General features: G+C 45.2%; 1 protein-coding gene and 1 long non-coding RNA gene across 3 annotated transcripts in view; one reads left to right on the forward strand and one right to left on the reverse strand.

The window, feature by feature from the left end:
• Positions 1-21,536, reverse strand: part of LOC120395045 — a 72,391-nt gene that overhangs the window by 21,669 nt on the left and 29,186 nt on the right. The window lies entirely within an intron of this gene.
• Positions 13,715-21,536, forward strand: part of LOC120395043 (kell blood group glycoprotein-like) — a 31,516-nt gene continuing 23,694 nt past the window's right edge. For both annotated transcript variants that reach the window (XM_039519234.1, XM_039519235.1), the window contains exon 1: positions 13,715-13,985. In XM_039519234.1, coding sequence (XP_039375168.1) covers positions 13,959-13,985 — 27 coding nt within the window. In that variant the 5' untranslated portion in view covers positions 13,715-13,958. The remainder of the gene's footprint in view (positions 13,986-21,536) is intronic.

Genomic DNA, 21,536 nt, shown 5'->3' on the forward strand with positions numbered 1-21,536 from the left:
ACAAATTAACACAGGGCAATTTATCCATTAGGCAGTCTATCACAAACTTCGAAGAAACATATAGACAATGACATAATTTTACCCAAGAGACATCCACATGTTAATATTCCATTTTGATCTCTGAATCAATAGTTATAATGACAGACAGGAACTGTCTGTTTACGGGTAGCATTTAAGATACACACAATTAATATTACTTCTAACAATATAGGTTTGCATTTCGAAGTTCTAGCCTATTTAGCATTAACGGCCGTAATTATAATTTGCATACCTTTCTAACATGACTTTAAAGGTGAGCTTTAGGTCATCCAGCCTGCAAGCTGTTTAACCCTTTCTAGCCATGCGTCACACATATCATTAGTAAATATGACGTTTCTGGGTTTGGGAAGGCGAGCTGGAGGAAGCACAGAGTGAGAAAGGCGGGATGTAGTTTCTAAAGATAAAGAAGGCTACTCCAGGAAGCCAACGTGTTTTGTGTGTTTATCGTGATTAGTAGAAAAGACACAGGTTCTCAGAGCAAAGACTATTGCAGTTTTATTCAGCATGGCCGGATATCCCAGTCTGCAGCATCACAACTCTAGCAGCCCAGAATACTCCAGTGCAAGAGATAATTTTGTGCACTTTATATGGATCCTCACAGTCTCAGCTGATTACCTTTCTTTCCATACAATACCACAGCTGCACATTTCTTCCTGACCACAGATGATGGTCAATATATGCGCAGAAGCATAAGAACTGGTGGCCTTGTAATTATTATCCTAGCTAATTTAACTGCAAGTGCTGTTCTTTCTATGTTTAAACCAATTTTGACTCTTCCTAAATTAATTGCCTCTCCTACTGTGAGTTCCTTAGGAATATTACATTAAAAATTTATTTCCTTTTCCCCATTTTCAATGTGTCTTCTTTTCATTGCCAGTGGTGTCTTACTCTTTTGCTTTTGTTAATCTTTTAACTTTATCATAACTCCTCTTAGTCAAGTTCTTTCCAAGTTAAACTGTTGTGCTGTTAATCTGTTAATCCTGACTCCTTTAAATCCCACCTGACATACATATGCACATGCAGACACGTCTCTCATTTTTGTTGCCCTTCTCCAGGCCTGTTTTATTTCTACTATAACCTGTTTTTTGTAAGACATGAGCAAGCCTGGATGAAATATTCAAAGGGTTTGATCCTAACTCCTTCCAAAGTCAATGGGAGGTTTGACAAGGAATTAAATGGGTGGAGGTTCCATTTTAAAGTGAGGATACATGCGACTGAGGCCTGATTTTCAGTTTGCTCTTAAACGGGCCAGCAGTTACATTGGTGTCATTTTGTAGGTCACCTCCATTGGCTTATCCTGAGAGCTGCTGAGCACCCTCAATTCCCATGCACTTCCATAGCAGTTGGGAACACTCAGCAGCTCTCAGGAGGTGGTCAACACCTTGCAGAATTGGGCCCCAAATGAGTGACTTTCCCCTACAATTTTGCTGCACCCAGAAACATTTTAAAAATCCAGTTGTTGAATCTCCACTTGCACTGTATGTATATGCAATTGTTCCTACTTTGCAAATGACAGAATCTCTGAGCCCAGTTCTCCTCTCAGTGACACCAGCATATCTGCTTTGACTTCAACAGAGTTATTCCTGATTTACACCTGTATACTGCATATCCTTTGTTTCCTCCAGCATCGTTTCTCAGAATGTCTCAATCCAGTTAGTTATACCAGAGTTATAGAAATATTGTTCTTGTCCCACTTTCAACTTCCTGTGCATTTACCAATTTTTCAAAAATCTTTACAAGGGAACAAGGGTTTCAAGAAAACAATTCTACTCTGAAAAGTGACTCCCTGTAAATGAGGCTTCTTGTTTATTGGCTCTCAGTGACTCCAGATCCAATGGGATCAGTTTACAGGTAAAAAGATGTTTATTTCTGATGCCTGGGCTCTGAGACCCAAGCTGAGCTCTTTCCAGCTCAGATATCAGCACCACAAAAAAAGGGTCTGCAGGCTAAATTCTGCCCTTACTGTCACCTGTGCAGCCCTTTTGCCTTCAATGAGTTTGCTCAGGTGGAACTTAGTAAATAATCCTGTTGATGGTGCACAAGAAGGAATAGACTCCAGTTTCCTCTCACTGAGCTGTGCTGGCTCTGCAGGGCAAACATGAGTAAAAAGCAGTAAATATCTGCCTTGTCATTAAATTCAGCAGACTTGACTCTGAATACCGAAAAGGAGCAGGTCTATTGGGTAGGAAGGGAACATTTTTACCTAGTCACTTTTCAAAGTACAACTGCACTTCAGATCATATGTCATGTGAAATTTGCTTCTGGACAGATGCAACTGTAATTGTACAAAAATAACTGGAGAGTAGACCACTACCTTTTAGGACTGTGGGTAGCTCATGTATTTGGGTAGATGGTGTACTCTGGAGGATTAAAAATGGGGTTGTGAGGAAGATTCCTGAGTTAAATAATAATTGGAGATATACCAATCTCCTAGAACTGGGAAGAACCTTGAAAGGTCAGTGAGTCCAGCCCCCTGCCTTCACTAGCAGGACTAATTTTTGCCCCAGATCCCTAAGTGGTCCTCTCAAGGATTGAACTTACAACCCTGGGGGTTTAGGAGACCAATACTCAAACCATTGAGCTATCCATCCCAGCAGTATAGTTTTAATGCAGGTCTTATGAGTGACTTGCTGGCCTTGGGCATGTCAGTCACTTATCTGCCTCAGTTTCCCTATCTGTAAAATGAGGATAATTATTCTTACTTACATCACAATTATGTGTGTGTAGCTTGAAACCATGATGTCTTTAGTTTCTGTGTAATGTACCTTTAAATTTGTGAAATATGTGCATTACACAACAGCATCCATTTTGTATTTCAAGTGATTCCAGCCTATCATAAGGAAGATACATACACTGTGCTCTTCTTTGCAGGGATCTTATTTTTGTTTTACCGTGTTTTGTTTTCCCATAATCTAAAATAAAAGCCATTCAAGGTTTGCTTTTTGGAATAGGAAAGCAGCACCCCAGAAGAGTGATGGCAGAATTTTATAGAATCAAAGCTATCATAGAAATGTAGGGCTGAAAGGGACCTCAAGAGGTCATCAAGCCCAACCCCATGCTCTGAGGCAGGGCCAAGTAAATCTAGAGCATCCCTGACAGGGATGGGGATCCTTTGGAAGCCTGTTCCAGAGTTTAACTATCCTTATAGTTAAAAAGTTTTTTCCTAATATCTAACCTAAATCTTCCTTGCTGCATATTAAGCCCATTACTTCTGGTCCTACCTTCAGTGGACATGGAGAACAACTGATCACCATCCTCTTTATAACAGCCCTTAAGACATTTGAAGACTGTTATCAGGTCCCCAGTCAGTCTTCTTTTCTAAGACTGAACATGGCCAGTTTTTTAACCTTTCCCCATAGGCCAGGTTTTCTAAATCTTCTATCATTTTTGTTGTTCTCCTCTAGACTCTCTCCAATTTATCCACATCTTTCCTAAAGTGTGGCACCCAGAACTGGATGCAGGATTCCAGCTGAGGCCTCACCAGTGCTGAGTAGAGCGCGACAATCAACCCCTGTGTCGTACCTATGACACTCCTTTTAATTCACCCCAGACTATTAGCCCAGAGGTCCCCAAACTGTGGGGTGTGCCTCCCTAAGGAGGGTGTGAAGGAACATCCAAGGGGAAGCAATGGGGCCCGTGCCAGCCCCCATAGGTTCTCTTATCCCTGGCCGCATCCACCTCTCCCAGAGCTGTGGCCCCACTCTCAGTCCCAGCTTTGGGGAGGGCGGGGGGGGGAGGAAGATGGGATTAAGGGGGTGCAACCCTCAAAAGTTTGGGAACCATTATATTAGCCTTTTTGCAGCTGCATCTCATAATTAGCACCTGAACACAAAACAGCACTATGCAAGCTCTAAGTATTATGATTAGCTTGAGTCCTTATAACGTTTTGTGGAAAAAGCTTAAATTCCCTATTACTTTTGTGAACTCATGTATACACAAACGAGAACTCACTAAATCTAGCCTGAAGTGATGTTTTAATTAAGACAGATTCGCTCTCAGAAACCTTGCCCAATGCAGCAGTAAAACCAGGTATTAAAGTTCTCAGAAAGCGATGAAAGGCTTTCACATCCAATCCTCTCTATTCTCCTGCCCTCCTTTCCCTGAGGCCCTGATTTTTCCTCCCTCCCCATGATTATCCACCCCTGTTCTCTTCCTGGCTCTCACTTATCTCTTGCTCTTTTCTCTCTGCATCACTTTCCTTCTTCCCTTCCTCCTGTTCCTTCCCACCCCCCCCCACACACACATCCAGGATTACCATCCAGTCTTGCCCCCCTCCAGTCCTTTCCCCTCTTTCCTGGCTTCCCATGATCTCCCCCCGCCCTCCATTTTCACCCTTACTTCTGGTTTCTCTCCTTTCCATGGATATCAGGCTCCCTGATCCAGCCTCTGCCTCTTTCATACAAACTCAGCTTCCTGGCCTAAGTTTGCTCTGGCTCCAGACTGGATTGGCCATTTCCTTCTCTTCAAAGGGCCCACAGAAATGACACTATTCCACCCTCCCTGCCCTAGTTCTATTGTAGGCTTGTCTACCACCTCCTCTACTATGAGTTGGACTATCCCATTATCCCTCCCTAACTTGAATGCTAGAGTTTCCTTCCCCTTTTCCCTGCCCTGGTGGCTGAGCTTCCCTGCCATCTGAGTGTGGGGAGCCTCACAGGATTTCTGTCTTCATTCATGGTTGGAGATGAAGAAGCAAGTGGAGGAATGAAAGTAGAAGAGATAGCATACATAAAGAGGGAGGAAAGGTATAGATAAGGTGAGAAGCAGGGTGCACCTGGGTGTGTCACTGAGTCTCCATCAGCAGTCTCTGCCACCAAAGGGCTCTGCCAACCACTGGCTGGTCAGAATGAAATGACAAAACCCCCGAATGGCATCCTCACTCCTAGTCTATGGGTGAGAGGTGAACTCACCCTGCCCATAAGGTCACCCTCCCAGCCTCCACAGTGTGACAGCCTCATGCTGTCTGTGTGCACTGACTCTCCTCACTCTCCCCCCTCCAGCTGACAATAGGCTGGTCAGCACTCTTGCCAGCTCTCACAGTGTTTGGTGTTTTGCTCTATGTCTCAGCTCCTAGATTCAAGCAATTACTGGAAAATCTCAGTTTTCATATAAAAATAGAAGGAAGGTTCTAGCACTCATGGTTGCAGAGAAAAGTTTGAAAATGTGAACCTAGTGACCCTGACAGGCTCCAGAACCAGCAGACAAAGAAACCAACATTTAAAAACAAACAAGCAAACAAAAACCCTTCTGTTTTTATGTCAAACTCATGATTTTGTGTGGTGGGATGAGTACTGTTGTAACTCTGCTACCCAGGCCCTTATGCCAATGGGCACAATCCTTTCCCCTCACGTGGACAGGCTACAGCATTGTAGCAGAGCAGAGAGCATTCTACGACATGTGTTATATTAGCACAATTCACACATGTGCCACAGTTTATTTTGCTTGCAGGACAGCCCTACACTGCATCCTGGGGGCCCAGGGAGGGGATGGGAGAGAAAAGGAATGCAAAGCCCTCATAAGAGTACAGTTCTGTACAGGAAAGAGGAAGAAAGCCAGTATTGCCACTTCTACAACTCCTGTCACAGACACGTGCCTCAAGGGATCAGAGCTATCCTCTGCAGCTCACAGATAAGAAAAAAGTCAGCTGATAAATTGTCCTGTGACGTCCCCCACACCGACACTTCTGCCTCCATCAGTGGCACGAGAAAGTTTCCAGGGAAAAGCATTTTGTCTGCTCTTTCAGTAGCTGATAAGGTGTCTTCGAAGAAATTCATGAGTTAGCAGCAAAAACAACTTCACGTACACAGCACCTTTCCTCCTTTGACAGTACAGGCATCACTCCTCCAGCACAGTCACACTACATGCACAACAGTGTAGGGGATGAAGTGCAGAAGAGTTCAATATCCAGTGGAAATATGGACAGTTGAAAGAGATACACAGAGTTTGGCAAGGACATGGGGCTTAACATCCTCTATTCTTGGAGAAAAAATGCCATTGAATCTTTAATGGCCAAGAGTCACTTTATATCACAGCTAGATGACTCGCGGCACCTTCCTATCAAATTACTAATCACTCTCCCTGCAATCCAGTACTATGCTAGGGCACACTAGCTCCATTCTGGGGCACTGGGGTCAGTGCTGACTCAGAGGGGAGAGCACCCCAAACTGAGCCACCCATACCACTACAGCACAGCACCCTCTAGTGCCATACTGGTCATTGCAGTGAGCACTGACAGAGGGATGAGTGGTCTCTGTTGAGGAAATGGCACTTCTTGAAGCACCTTAGATCTCCATGAAGGTCTCCTATCCTTAGCTTGTGAGATCTGAAACAGCTCACACTCACATTCAGGAGATCAGACTAGATGATCATAATGGTCCCTTCTGACCTTAATGTCTATGAGTCTATGAGTAAAACGGTCTATATACTGTACCATGGAGAATACATAGCAAGGTCATAATAATAAGAATTACATTTCTCCCACTGTTGGGGCATACATTAAAAAGCCTATCAGTGACTAGCATCTGGTTAAGAGATTCACTCAAGCAAGTTAACTCCAGTCTCATTCTCTCATTGATGTTCTTCAATGTTGATTGCTGGCCAATTCACGTTTCACAGTAATTTTAAAACCAAATGTGTTTGGGGCCTCATTTTCAGAGGATCTGAGCTGCAACAGCTCCCAAGGACTTCCATCAAAGTTGCAGGGCTTAAATTCTCATAGATTATTTCCCAGCCCCACCACCACACACAAACATGCTATAAAACTCCAAGGCCCATCAGGGCTTCAGCTGCTGGGCTTGGGGGAGCTCAGGGCTTCTGCCCGGTGATGGAGTGGTGCGGCTAAAGGTTTCTGCCCTGCAGTTCAGCAGGGCTCTGGGCTTCACCTGAAGAGCAGGGTGTCTCAGGGCATTAGCCCCATGTGGGGTGGCAGTGGGTCTCAGGGCTTCAGCCCATTGAGAGACACTGGGCCCGAGGCTTTAGCCCTGTTGGAGGTGCTGGGGCTCAGGGCTTCTGCCCCACAAGTTTAAAAATATTTACCAGAGCTCCACTCTGGACACCTCTGGCTGAATTTGAGCCCTGCACAGTTGTAAATGTTCAGCAACTCTGAAAGCTGGACCCCTGCTTCCTTTACTCTGTGTGTGTTTTTAGATGGTTTTTCTTGGCAGCTATTCCTCCATCTGAGCTTCTAATGTACTTATCAACATTTTGTTTTTCAAGGGTGTGGGTGAACTTCAAGGAAAGGAGCTAAAATGTTCTTAAAAGTTAGCTAGAGCCTAAACAAGCATCAACATTTCTGGGTCAGGAAAGCTGAATCTAGTTTGCTGAATAGCAGGAGAATTGATCTTATTTAGCAAACCAATTTATTTTAAATTGTATTATGCCCAAACCATTCTAGGCACTTTACACACAAAAATGGAAATAAGATCTGTGCCTCAAAGAGCATACAAAGCCCAGTCCCTGCTAACTGGAGAGGAGAGGGGTAAATATTATTTTATGAGTACATTCCTTAATTTTAGGAGGCTCTCAGGTACCTCATTTACAGGAAGCATTTAAATAGCTAGCTAGATATGTAAACAGTCAGAATAAGTTTTCTTCTATCCTCTATTGATGAGCTGGGGGAAGAGACTTCAGGAGCAGACTGTATTTGCATAGACACACCTGAAAAGCAGCGAGACCTGCTTTGCCAAAGTAATCAATTTTGGCTGTGTTGGGTTAAAATTCACTTTAACCTTGGACCCGGGGATAATGAAATGTTATTATCCTGATTGTATGATGAAAGGGCAGCAGAACTTAATATGCCCTAATTGAGGGGATCACCCTCACTGTAACCTCACTCTCTTACCTTACTCATTAAACAGGGCGTAATGATGCCAAATCCCAGTGAAAGTCAGAGAAGATTGGAATGGGCGTTCCTACCTGCTGATATGGCATTGTTTAAAAAGTCTGTACCAGTTGATACTCCCTTTCAGTGTCTAAAGACAGAGCTGGTCAGACTCAAAGGAGAGTCCTGGTTTCTGCTTACTAATTAATGACTAGAGGTAAAATCACTGATGGGAAGGTCTAGGCAGAATTTCTCAAACTGGTGTCTGTGGACCCTGGGGGTATGTAAGGGTACTTCAGAGGGTTTGTGGGCTCCACTGATCAACTCTTCTCCCAAGTGCCTCCTGCACGCTGGAGAACAGCTGTTCAGTGGCATGCAGGAGGCCCTGGTAGGGAGGGGGAGGAGTGGGGATGGGGTGTGCCCAGGGGAAGGGGTGGGAAGCGGAGTAGCGGGGGTGGGGTCTGGGGCTGATCAGGAGGTTTGGGGGTCTGTGAAAATTTTAAAATCAAAATGGGGGTCCTCAGGTTGCTAAAGTTTGAGAACCGCTGGTCTAGGGGGTTGAACCTTCGACCTTGTGTAGGGACAGTATTGCACTGAAATACAACACAAAGGGTACAGCAGCAGCAGCAGTGAGGTTCCCCACTACCCAGTGGGATGGCTAAGAACTGGGCTAAGTAGTGGAACCATCACAGTTAGATGCACAGGCGGCAGCAGCATAGACAACAGTGGTAGCAGTGAGCAGCAGAAAAGGCATTGCTCCATGCCCCCCTCAGCAGTGGGAGCTGAACCCACGTGAAAGCACCCCTGACTTCTGGGACTTTGCTGACTTTGGACAACTGACTGTGAGTGAGATGCAGCATGTTAAAGGACATTTGTCTGTCAGGCTTTTACTCTACCAGGTGAAAACTGAGGCAAAGGACATTGCCCAAGATATTGTGGGGCAGGAGTTCACTTGTAGGTTGCATATTTTTGAATCATTATTATGGTATTTTCCCAAATTAATGCTGGGTTTCCTTTCCCTGGCAATAAAAGTTTTCTTTTGTTATTCATAGACTCTGTGCTTGCCTCTTAGAGGTGTTATTTTCCTCAGATTTCTGGGTGGGGGCTCGAGGCATTTCCTCTTTTGCAATGTTAACAGAGACCTCTAGATATGGAACCTGGCCCTTGTTGCTGCCAGCACCACCAGGTGTAAGCAGAGGTGTAAGAGAGAGCTGGAACAATTTGTATAGCATGGGTGCTGAGAGCCATTTAGCCAAACTGTAAACTCTCTATATAATGGAAACCACTTCAAGCCAATGGTGCGGCAGCACCCCCAGGAACCGTAGTTCCAGCACCTGTGGGTGCAAGGGTGACCGAGGGACAGAGTCAGAGAGCAAATAGCAGTGAACAAATTTGGCCAGTTTATTCACAGATGCTTATAAGTGTCATGGAAGATCTATGTTTTGAGAAGGGATTTGAAGGAGGAGAAGGTGGAATGGGGGACCTCTGGATGAAGAGTACAGGAATTGAGCCCCATGGTAAAGGCACGGAGACAAGTGTGGCAGAGGGACATGAAAGGATCAGCTAGATGCAGCTTGGAAGGGGCAGGGAGCAAAAATAATCATGAGCTGAGCAGTAGGTAGAAGTTAAATTGTGTAGGGCCTTGAAGGCAAAGATAAAGAGCTTGAATATGAATATAAATACTGCTGTAATTCATCTTGCCAGTTGTCTGAGAGAGCACATGCCACAGTGAAGACATGGGCATGAGGGTCCAGGCCATCTGTCAGGAGAGCCTTATCAGCTGGTCTAAGGACAAATTGAGTACCTCAGTCACATGATATAAATCACTCTGTCACTTCACACTTATTCTCCCTACACTGGTTGGGGACAACAGTTTATGCTGCTCAGGGGATGACAGAGGCTGTGCTAAATAAAGCAATCATGAGGCTGAAATGACTTACCTGTTCCCATCCCCTTATTCAGGATCCTGGTTCATTGTTCAGGGGCTCTTAATTTAAATAAGTAACTGGTGGTTTGACATAACATCTCTCAGGTCACACAAGTCATATGTCCCTGTGTCTGTCACATGGTTCTGAACATGATGCCCTCAGTCTCAGAGACTTGATTTGGGGTGACCCAAGAGCTATTTTCTCATACACAGCTAGTTGCATATTTGAGGAGCATTTGTAAAATGGAGGCTGAGCTGGGGGTGACATAGGGTAAAACACTGCACAAAAAGAAAACTTCTACAGGGACTTCCATGTTCCAGGCTGTTCAGAACCATCAGATGGATATGGAGATGTATGACTTGGGGTGACCCTAGAGGTATAAGGACCTGGAGTAAGTAATTGACTTCAGCTTCATAAGGGATCAATATCCTTATCTCATAATTATAATCTTCATGTGCACTTCACAGATACACGAATAACCTTACTGTTAGATGAGGGGTGGGGGCTAATACTTGGGAAATATCTGAATGCCTGAGCTGGAGTCCAAGCCTATTTGTATACATAGGCGGCAGGTTTGTATAATTTTTGATGGTGCCCAAAATGGTGGTTCATCCCCCCGCTCTCGCCCTGTAAGCCGATATAAAATGAAGCTACAACGCGTCGGCACCACAAGATTACAAGGGTCAATTAAAAGTGGAAAGTCAGAAGCAGCACTTGCCTGCTTCAATATACGGTATTAAATTTTGTTGCACCTGTTGTGACAAAGGGGGAATTTTCTTAATGTTTTCTCTGAATACTGTGTGGGTGCCTCAGTTTCCCCTGCAAGGTGCCAACTGAAGGTGTTGGGGACAAAGAGATCAGGTGGCCTCCTTGTCCAGAAGAGACACAAAGGCTAGAGGAGGGAGTGTCAGTTTGGAGCTGGCTGGGGAAATGGGGAGAGGCCCAGAACTTGGGTCTAGGCTCCCAACCCTCCAAGATGGACCTGACTGAGGGGTCATTTTCTGTACCACAAGCTCTGTTTTAGACTGTGATCCTGTTGTCTAATAAACCTTCTGTTTTTACCGGCTGGCTGAGAGTCACGTCTGACTGCAGAGTTGGGGTGCAGGGACCTCTGGTTGCCCCAGGACCTGCCTGGGCACACTTGCTGCGGAAAGCTCATGGTGTGGAAGGGCATGCTGAATGCTCCGAGGTCAGACCCAGGAAGGTGTAAGCTTCTTGCCCTGGAGACAGTATGCTCCAAGAGAGGAGGCTCCCCCAGAGTCCTGACTGGCTTTGTATGGAGTAGTTCCAAAGCATCCCCTTCCACATCATGCATTTCCTGGAAGTCCACACAGGCACTGACACTCCCTCCTCTGGCCTTTGTCTCTTTTCCAGGAATTAGGAGGCCACCTGATCTCTTTGTTCTCCAACACCTTCAGTTGGCAGCTTGCAGAAGAGCGGCCCAGGCCATCAATTGCCCGGAGACAGGGTTTCAGCCATTCTCTGTGCAGACGGCATCACACTGGCCCTCTAGGGCTCTACAACAATCACACCCCCTTATCCCACCGTCTAGATCCTTGAGAAATGCATAGGGGAAACTGAGGCACCCACACAGTATTCAGAGAAAACATTAAGAACATTCCCACTTTGTAACACCTGTATACTTTAAAGGGTGTAAAATAATCAAGTATTGTGCTAACCACAATGATACTCCAAACTGACCACCAAATTTAAGTTGCACATTTTTCCCCTCAGGTGAGGGCTCTGGGGTGGGGCTGGGGATGAGGGGTTCATAGTGCAGGAGGGTGCTCAGGGATGGGGTGCTGGGGGCACAGGCTCTGGGGTGAGGCAGGGCTGGGGATAAGGAACTTGGGATGCAAACAGGCTGCCCCAGGGCTAGGGCCAGAGAGGACTCCCTCCTCCACCCCGTTACCGGCAGCAGCAAGCTCCAGGGGAGGGACCCGTCCTCTCCCCCCCGCAGCTCACTCACTCTGCACCACAGTCACTGCACATGCTCCTAGGGACTCTCTCAGGTCCAGAAAGCCCACTCGCCTCCCCTATGGTGGGTACCGGGTGTCACGGAGTCCCTGGGCGATGCTCTGGAAGAGCTCTTCACAAAGCCAGTCAGGACTTTGGGGAGCCTCCTCTCCCTTGGAGCAGACTTTTTCAGGGCAAGAAGCTCACACATCTTCACCTCCTGGGTCTCTCCTTGGAGCATTCAGCATCCCTGCCCCTCCATGTGCTTCCCACAGCGAGCCCGCCCCAGCGGGGTCCTGGGGAAGACACAGGGTCCGGCACCCCCACTTTGCAGTCAGACATGACTCTCAGCCAGCCAGTAAAACAGAGGTTTATTCGATGACAGGAACAGGGTCTAAAACAGAGCTTGTAGGTACAGTGAACCGGACCCCTTGGCCGGGTCCATTCTGGGGCAATGAGCCAGACCCCCGCCTGCACTTCCCTCCTCGTCCCCAGCCAGCTCCAGACTCCCAAACCCTCCAGCCCCTCCTCTCTGCTCAGTTCCTTGCCTGGGCCAGGAGGTCACCTGACCTCTTTGTCTCCAACACCTTCAGCAGGCACCTTTGCAGGGGAGGGGCCCAGGCCATCGGTAGCTAGGAGACAGAGTGTCAGGCATTTAGGTGCACTGGCCCTTTGCTCTGTAGCAATCACACACCCTGATACACCACCTAGATACTTAAGAACTGCATAGGGGACACTGAGGCACCAACACAGTATTCAGAGAAAACATTAAGAACATTCCCAGTTCGTCACACCGGGGTGGGGGGTTGCCATCATGTGTGGTCTCCCCACCCCTGCTGCTCCCCCTGGGTGCCAGGGAGGGGAAAGGGAAGAGAGCTCCCAAGCACCTGTGTGCCTCCTGCTCTCTCCCTCTTCCCCTCCCCCAGTGCTCCAAGAGGCTGCCGGCTGCTGATCTCTATAGCCTTAGGCAGAAGCAGCACAAACAAAGGAGAGAGGCACTGGCTGTTTTCTTTCAGGCAGGGAAGCTCCGAGGCAGGGGCAGGGGAGAAACCCAGCTCCAAATATTGGTGGAGCAGAGCCCTCAGCCTTGAATATTCCTGGTGCTTAAGCACCTCGAGCCCATATAAGCTGCCGCCCCTGTTTGTATACCCCAAAGGCAGTGTGGGAAGACAATGGCACATTCATCTGGAGAGTCGGTCAGAGTGGAGTGGTGAGGGAGGACCCTGCCCTGGACCTCTGCTCAGGTCTAACCTTTCTGTAAACTCTCACCCCCCAAATAGGTCCCAGCCACCCCTCTGTAACTGTCCTTCCCTGTCACTGAGCTTTAGGGGTCTTGGGGGAAGTAACCTAAACTCCCACTCCACTCATGAAACCTTCAAGGGACCACCAGCTGGTTTCTCGAAGCAGAGGAACCACGCCTCTTAAATTTTCCCAGGAAGGGTCTTCAGGGAAGTGGGCTGCTGCTATTTTGTACCAAGCTGGAATGCACACGGGTGTACCTGACACCCTGGAATGGATTCTGGATGCAGAAGGAAGAGAATCAGAATTCCATTTCTGTTCCTGCTGGAAATAGATTTTGGTGCTGTTGTAGAAGCAGCAGGAGAAGCACATGTGGATTTTTGCACGTTCTGGGGGAGGAGGAGCACCAGAATCTGTAACTCTCATTATCTTGGAGGTTAGCAAAGGCCTCAGGGCCCAGAACAGCAGGTTCAAACAGGCAGTTTGAATATCAGAGCAGGCATGTGGAGTGCAAGGAACAGCAGGGCAGCTGGGGTAGGAAGGAAGAAGTGGAGAGTTGGCCAGGGGAAAGAATTGCATATTTGTGACCAACATGGGTTCCTGGCATGGTGGGGAGGGGGCAGGTGCACAGGGTAACTCAGACAGATAGATGAACTGTGGTCGAACTTTGCTCTCCCAAAGGGAAGTAGAAAGCAAAAATGCACTGTCAGGGGAGGAACGGGTGTCAGGAGGAGAAGGTGGGCGGGGAGCTGCAGAAATGCATCCATATCTCTCGCTCTCTGCCTCCTGTTTTCTTTAAGGGTGTTTTTCAGAGCCCTTTTTCCCATCTCCTCCTCCTCCGAGCACTCAGCCAAGGTGGGAAGGAGAGACTGTCTGTGATGTGAACTGTGTTCTTTACCAGCCCTTGGGGAGGAGTAGGGCATAGACAACCTAGCAGCAGCAGCAGCAACCACACAGGGAGCAGGAGAGTCTCCACAATGAATGGCATAAGGACTCCTCAGCAGGTAGGGAAAGAATTCTAGTCCCCTATTCATATCATTTAACTCAGTTGCGCTCCTTCTCTTTTCCTTCTTCTCTATGACTCTCTTTCACTCTTACCCTGATCGGTGCCCGAAGGGGGTTGAACAGCTGGACTCAATTGCACTTGAGAGTTGGGGTACAAAAGAACTTGCACAGGGCCCAACACTAGGGGTTCAGGTTCCAGCATGGGGATCTATGAAGATTGAGTTTCAACTTTGTTTGGACTTGCCTAATGTACACGTAGATAAATCCCCCTCCCTGCTGCTGGTGAGACAAGATATCAGAGTTTTCTGTCTCTATATTTATTTGTATCCCCTGCTTTGCCCACATTTGTCTCTAAGAGTCTTTCTTTCCATATCTCTGTGTTAGAGTGAGTGAATTGCAGGGGGAGGCTCATTTTGCGCTATTCCAATTGGTAACTGCTGCTAGAACCAGCTACAATTCAGAGTCATCCCAGTGGGCAGTTTTGTCTTGGAATTGCTGTCCACAGTTAAAGGTTTCAGAAAACCAGTTCCCATTGGTGGCCATATTTAGGTTATGCTGAGACCTAAGTGAACAATTTGCAACAAATAATGTATCTGATGAGTTTCTTTTTTTTATAGTATCCACAAATTGTCCACACACAAATTTCAGAATTCCAGATGACCTCTTTATTCAGAATTATTTGCAATTTTTTTCAACATTTTTTTTAGCCTGGAGAGCATTCTTCAATTGGACATATTTGCAAATTGAAAATCACATTGTATTGCCTAATTATATGTCATGTGGTTTTGTTTCTCTTTCCTGACTAGATGTCTTATGTAATTAATCAACATAACTGCAAATTTATAATCAAATGTACATTTGCCAAGTCATGCTAATTTGGTTAAATATATAAGATCCGAATGGAACAGAAACAATACCATATGAGTTATGTAACTAATCAACATAACATTAATTTCAAAGGTTTCAGAGTAGCAGCCGTGTTAGTCTGTATCCGCAAAAAAAACAGGAGTACTTGTGGCACTAAAGATTAACAAATTTATTTAGCATGAGCTCACTTCTTCGGATGCATCCGAAGAAGTGAGCTGTAGCTCACGAAAGCTCATGCTTAAATAAATTTGTTAGTCTCCGAAGAAGTGAGCTGTAGCTCACGAAAGCTCATGCTTAAATAAATTTGTTAGTCTTTAAGGTGCCACAAGTACTCCTGTTCTTATTAATTTCAAAATATCTGTTAGATTATAATTAAGCTGTTGAATACAGCAAAAGACAGAGTTCATAAGCCTTTGTTTGTATTCTGAATTGCTGTTCCATTTGTTCGTGTTCATACCCATTTTTATTTTCTGTTCAGGCAAATGAGGCATGTATATTTGGGGAATGGCTCTTTTACAGACAAATACCCTATTCTCATAAGAACAAGAGTAGGTGTCATTCATTATTTTAGTTTTTTATTGGCTGTTTTTATGCTTCACACTTTTCAGTCTTCCAGGCCAGGGTTCAGCAAACCATCTCTATTTAGCAAAGCACTTTAGTATGTACTTCACTTTCAATGTGTCCTTCAATCCCATTGGTTTTCCATGGATTTATGCACGTGCTTAAGTGCCTTGTTAAACAGAGATGGATTTAAGCATGTGCTAAAGTATTTTGCTGGATTGGGACTCTAAATCTGGGAGCATAAATAATAATAGCATGTGATCGGGTTTTAGTGGAGGTTCTGGGTGCAAGTGCACCCACAGAAATCAGGCCCAGATTAACCAATGTGTACTGAATGCACTTGCACGGGGCCCCCATCTCAGGTTTTGCTCAGTCACCCCTCCAGTATGATGTTCAGCCCAAATTTGAGTGAGTGGTGTTGGGACCAGGTTTGGATCAGCCATTCCTCCCTCATGATGAAGTGGGGGCTGGGCCAAATCTGAATGATAGTGAGACCCTCGGTGCCAGGTCACAATGCCTGGAGCAGGGAGCAGGGCAGAGCCCCAAGGGACAGGAACCTCTGCTCGGGGGGTGAATGTGAGGCAGGCTTGTTCTCCAACCTACCCACTGCTCCCTGGGACCTCCCATCTGCCCGGTGACAGTATTAGGATTGTAGTGCTGAGGCAGAGGGTGCTGCTGCTTGTGGCCAGTGCTCCCTCAGCAAGGCAAGGAGGAGGAGGCATTGTGCACCCATTGAATTGGGGGACTACATCCACCCCTGCATGTGATTACCATGGCAAATCACACCTCAGGCCCACTGAATAGCAAATGGTCAAAGTGAACAGTTTGTGAACAACCCAGTGGCTGAAAACAATTCATTCAAGTTATTTAGAGAATACTTACAAATAATAGCCCTGATTCTCCGCTGTCTTGCACCTTTTGTTTAATCATTTACACCCGTACTGAGTGCAAATTAGATGTAGAATGCTACCATTCTGTGTTGGTAGTGTTTTACACCTGCTTTGCCCTCCTTTTGCACAAGTGTAAATGTTAATGACAATGGAGAACCAGGCCCAGTGAATGCATAGGCAGAAATCTGTCACAAACAGAAAAAGGGCTACATTATTTGGAGAATTTATTTGCAACAAATAATTCTACCGGCTCTAACTGTATCAGTCTCAGTTCATGTCCTCTTAGTTTAGTCACATGGTTCACATCCCTGAGTGGATGACTTCTGTAATTAACCTACACACTGTAAATTCCAAATTGTGTATTGTACTCTCAAATACGTTAGAAATTAGCTTCCAGTGACTGTTCAAGCATTTGGGCTGAAATTGAAAATTTGGCAAGAATTGGTGTTAGTAAAACTTCAGTGCCTGAATATTCGTGGAAAGCAAATAGTATTGTGAACATGGTTGAGTCGAAGTACACTTTCCACTTCATGCTAATATTCTTAGAAAATTGTCTCCTTGCTTTGTTCACCTCTAGATATATCTTTGCTTAAGATGGCGATTCTCTCTCTCTCTCCCTCCAACCACCAAGAATTTCTCCCACACTCAGCACTTCAATATCTGAGCACCTTACAAAATTATCATCACCACAAGACAAAAGCCTCTTCCTTAGACACTCTGGGTTGTTTTTTCCAGCAATTCCTCTCCTCCTCTATCATCCCCTTTACTGCAGATGTGGGGAAAGATCAGCTGAAGAAGCAAGTTTGATACTTTGCTTTAAGAGCTGTGAGCTTATTTTTCATGGGAAGTGAATTCTATCTCTTGAGCCAGCTGCTGAAAAAGCTCTGATTTCTTCTTTCCCAGGATTAACTGTCCAGACTAACATTTTCATAGTTCCTGATTAGACATCTATGGAGACAGCCAAAGACATTTTCTAGCACTGCACTGGTTGAAATTACAGTTAAAGATTCAGCAAAAAATATTAAAAAGAAAATGAACTGTTTTGTTTTGTTAAAATTTTTTCACATTGTTTTCAATTTTTAAAAAAAAGGGAAAAGAAAATAAATTTTGAAAAAATGTGTTTTGAATTTCTGGATCCCCTCCCACTTGTATCAATTTTTACTCCTGCCCATTTTTTAAAAAGGTAAGGGAGTGTAAAAATGTGTGTGTGTGGGGGGGATTTTCTCTCACTATATATACACACTTATTTTCATACATTTCCTGTAGAGAATAATTTAAATAAGAGAGAGTGGGTTTTTCCCCTTATTTCTCTAACTTCTTTACCTTTCCCATCCCCATTTTTCAGGGGAAGAAAGTTGAGAAGTAAGTAAAATAGAAACTGAGAAATTTCTAACTATTTTGAAATAAAAAATTCAAAAATTTTAAAAGTTTTGGATATTTTAACATTTTTGTTTAGAAATTTTTCTAAACAAACAAGTCATCAGCAATGATATATTTATTTATACATTTATTCACAAAAATATTTTAATTAAACCCATTTTTGTTTTGTTTTTTGGTATCTGCCCAGGTGATTACTTGGCTTGGCTTGATTCTGTGTCTAACCTTAAAGACTGAAACAGAAAATTTGAATTTGGCCATTTATTCTGTAAGGAGCTCATGAAGTAAGCAGAGCTTTGGGGAGATCTGCTTTTATTGACACTGGAGCCTGGCTTAGCCCTGCTGTGCCACCAACCGGACTTTTAACGGCCCAGTCAGCAGTGCTGACTGGAGCCGCCAGGGTCCCTTTTTGATTGGGTGTTCTGGTTGAAAACTGGATGCCTGGCAATCCTATCTGTATTACCATATGTAACCTATAAATGACAGGGTCCATACCCCATTCGCCCATGTCCATCCCCTACCCTGGAATATCCAGTCCCCACAATATGGAGAAGCACTGGAAATGCTGACCCACTCCTCAGTCTCCTGTAAACCATTCAGACTCCACACTCCTTCATGAATTGAAGCTAGTGATGGCTTGGAGGTAAAAGGCTCTCTATCTTCTTCCTCAGTTTCCTCCAACCATACAGCCAGTTTACCCTCTCACTCCTCTCTTACCTGAGGCCAGGTTGGCAGGGGCAACCTGCACATGATAGGCTCCATATCCCATTCCTCAGTCTCATGTAAGCCATCCAACTGTCTTGCACCCCACAACTTCAGGCCAGATTGGAACAAGATGTAAAAGCCTCCATATCCCATTGCCAAATCCCTTTGAGTATCCTGACCTTCCTGAGTTGCGACCAGACTGAAACCAGAGACTATGTGAAAAATTCTGTAGATCAGTGGCACCCCTTCCTCCCTACAGTCCCCCAGAGCTATGGTCAGGGTTAGTTAGTTTGTGTTGGGCCATGTGTATCTAGCCATGAAAGGCAGAGGAGGCATTCTCCCACTCTGTATCTTCTTCCCACAGCACTAAGGGAGGAGATCAGTGTTCTTCCGAGCAGACCCAGGACATTGTTATTTCAAAAGTTGAATGTCATTCCTTCAAACCCGACATCAAAAACAGATAAGCTAAATCCAAAGGCTGTTATTTAGGAAATATGAAGTGTTTTAGGAACATTTGTTCTTGTCATATCCTCATTGCACAGACCCTAAAATCTCAGTTTCCTTGCATTGTTCAGAATTGTGGATTTGGAAGGAGTACTCTAAATGTCTGTTTTTGTTTGCTTGCTTCTTTGTTTTAAACACTGTTATTTAATAGAGGCATTATTTAATAAGGAAAATATTAATACACTGTTTGTGTAGAGTGTGCTTTGAATCATAGCTTCCACAGGAAATGAAAAGTCACATCTTGCTGCTTCCTGTCTTCTTATACATGTGGCAAATTGCCAGCACTATTATGATGGGTCTCGCACTTTCTCTTCTTTGGGGGGGGGGGGTTCAGGGCACCATTTCTTGCCCCTGAATTGGAATATTAATTGCCCCACTAATGTCTTTGAGCAGGGGAGTGGAGAGGGAGGGACCTGGGCCCACCCTCTACTCCAGGTCCCAGCCCAGGGGCCCTGAGGATAGTGGTGAACCACTTGAACTGGCGGTTCCTTCCCCTGGGCTACTTCCCTCTCCTGCCCTTCAGCTTGTGGGGGGGGCTTCCTGCCCTCCCTCTGCACAAGCCAGGTGCCCCTTACCTAGGGTCTTGGACTTCTTAGCCCACCACAGCACTCCTCCAAACTTTCCTCTGTTTTCTTTTCAAACTGTTCTCTGCTCCAACTCCTTCAAACTGTTCTCTGCTCCAATACCAATCCTTTCTGCTCCAACTCCCACACTGTCTGATTGAAGCGGGGGGTTTTTTATCATGTGACTGACTGCAGGTGCTCTAATTGGCTTTAGGTGCTCTAGTTAATCTATAGCAAACTTTCTTCCCCTTACAGGGAATAAGGCTCCCTTGTAACACTCTCCTGCTGCCTTCTGGCCATGCTGTATCACATACCACAACTTTCAGCATTTGAGGAGGAGATCTAGATCTAAATCTAGATCTAGATATACTGTTCAAAGAGCACAAGACCAGGGTAATCCAGGATTTTGAACACCTTGTAATCAGGCTGCCAACTTGAAAAACAGGGAAACGTATTACAGGGGTAAAGAGGGGGCACAAGGAATGGTTTTGGAGAGAGTGAAGGAGTTGCACACAGAAGAAAAGTTTCAGAGTAGCAGCCGTGTTAGTCTGTATCCGCAAAAAAAACAGGAGTACTTGTGGCACCTTAAAGACTAACAAATTTATTTAAGCATGAGCTTTCGTGAGCTACAGCTCACTTCTTCGGATGCATAGAATGGAACACACAGACAGGGGATATTTATACATACAGAGAACATGAAAAGGTGGAAGTATGCATACCAACAGGCAGAGTCTAGCTGTAGCTCACGAAAGCTCATGCTTAAATAAATTTGTTAGTCTTTAAGGTGCCACAAGTACTCCTGTTTTTTTTACAGAAGAAAAGGGTACTCACTCCTCTCTGTCCTTAAGCCATGCAAATTCTCCTTCCCTTTCCACCCCTTCCCTGAGACTCTCTTCACTTTCAGAGTAAAACTCAGTGTGTGTTACCATCACAGTGGGATCGAAGGGTGGAAGAAAACCATTTTTCTCCCTTTGTTGTATTCTGTCTGGTCACTTTCTATGTTCTCTGTGCTGTGTAGGCCCAGCTTCTGACTATTTGATTTCCTTTCTCCTATTCCAAATCCTGCCTTAATTAGTTGGGGGCAGATTTTCAAAGGCATAGTTATGCACCCATTGAAAGCCAGTGGGAACTGGGCACCTAATATAATAATAATGTAATATAATACAATATATGGCGATATACCTATCTCATAGAACTGGAAGGGACCCCGAAAGGTCATTGAGTCCAGCCCCCTGCCTTCACTAGCAGGACCAAGTACTGGAATGTCTGTCTTTGAAAATCCCACATTAACAATTGTGCTGCATTACAAGGATGTAAAATACTAGGTGTGCTAAGCATTATGGCCCAGATCCATAAAAATGTTGAGGCAGGTTCCTAAATTCCATTGAAATCATGGAAGTTAGAAGCCTCAATACCTTTGTGGATCTGGGGCTATAACACTGCTTTTTGCTCTTCTCCTTTTATTCTATTCAGCTCTGTATAGGATCTTATCACGCTCATCACTGTAGTGTATGAGCAGCCTCCAGCAGATGTATGAGCACCTTCCAGTAGTGCATTAAGCAGCATGACTAACATCTGTCATGTCTGGTTAGTTGTCTCATACTCTCCCATGGGGAAAAGGGTGTTGCACAAGAGTGTTCAGTTTGGTAGAATGTTTAGTTTAGTTTTGTGTTGTCGTTGTTGTTGCTTAAATATACCTATGGCTCTGTGTTTATGGTAAAGAAGGCAGGCTGAATAAGTACACCTTGCACTTGAAGCAGAAAGTGGTGAGGTTTGGGATGGTCCTTAGTTTCTGGAGGAGTCCATTCCACACTCTCAGATCAGCCTCTGAGAAAGCTTTGTCTCCTGCACCAATGCATCCTTCTCTTTCTGTACCATCTCCACATTCCTCCTTCCCCGCCTGGGTTTTCTGTTCTTATCTTTTCTCTGATTTTATTATGATTATTGTTTATTATTAATCATGTTTATGGCAGTAGTGCCTAAGGCCAACCAAGATTGGGCCCCCATTGTGCTGTACAAACACAGAGCAGCAGATGGTCCCTGCCCAGAAGAGCTTACAGTCTGAACAGACCGGAGAGACACA

This window comes from Mauremys reevesii, unplaced genomic scaffold, assembly GCF_016161935.1.
Source record: "Mauremys reevesii isolate NIE-2019 unplaced genomic scaffold, ASM1616193v1 Contig90, whole genome shotgun sequence".
Lineage (NCBI taxonomy): Eukaryota > Metazoa > Chordata > Testudines > Geoemydidae > Mauremys > Mauremys reevesii.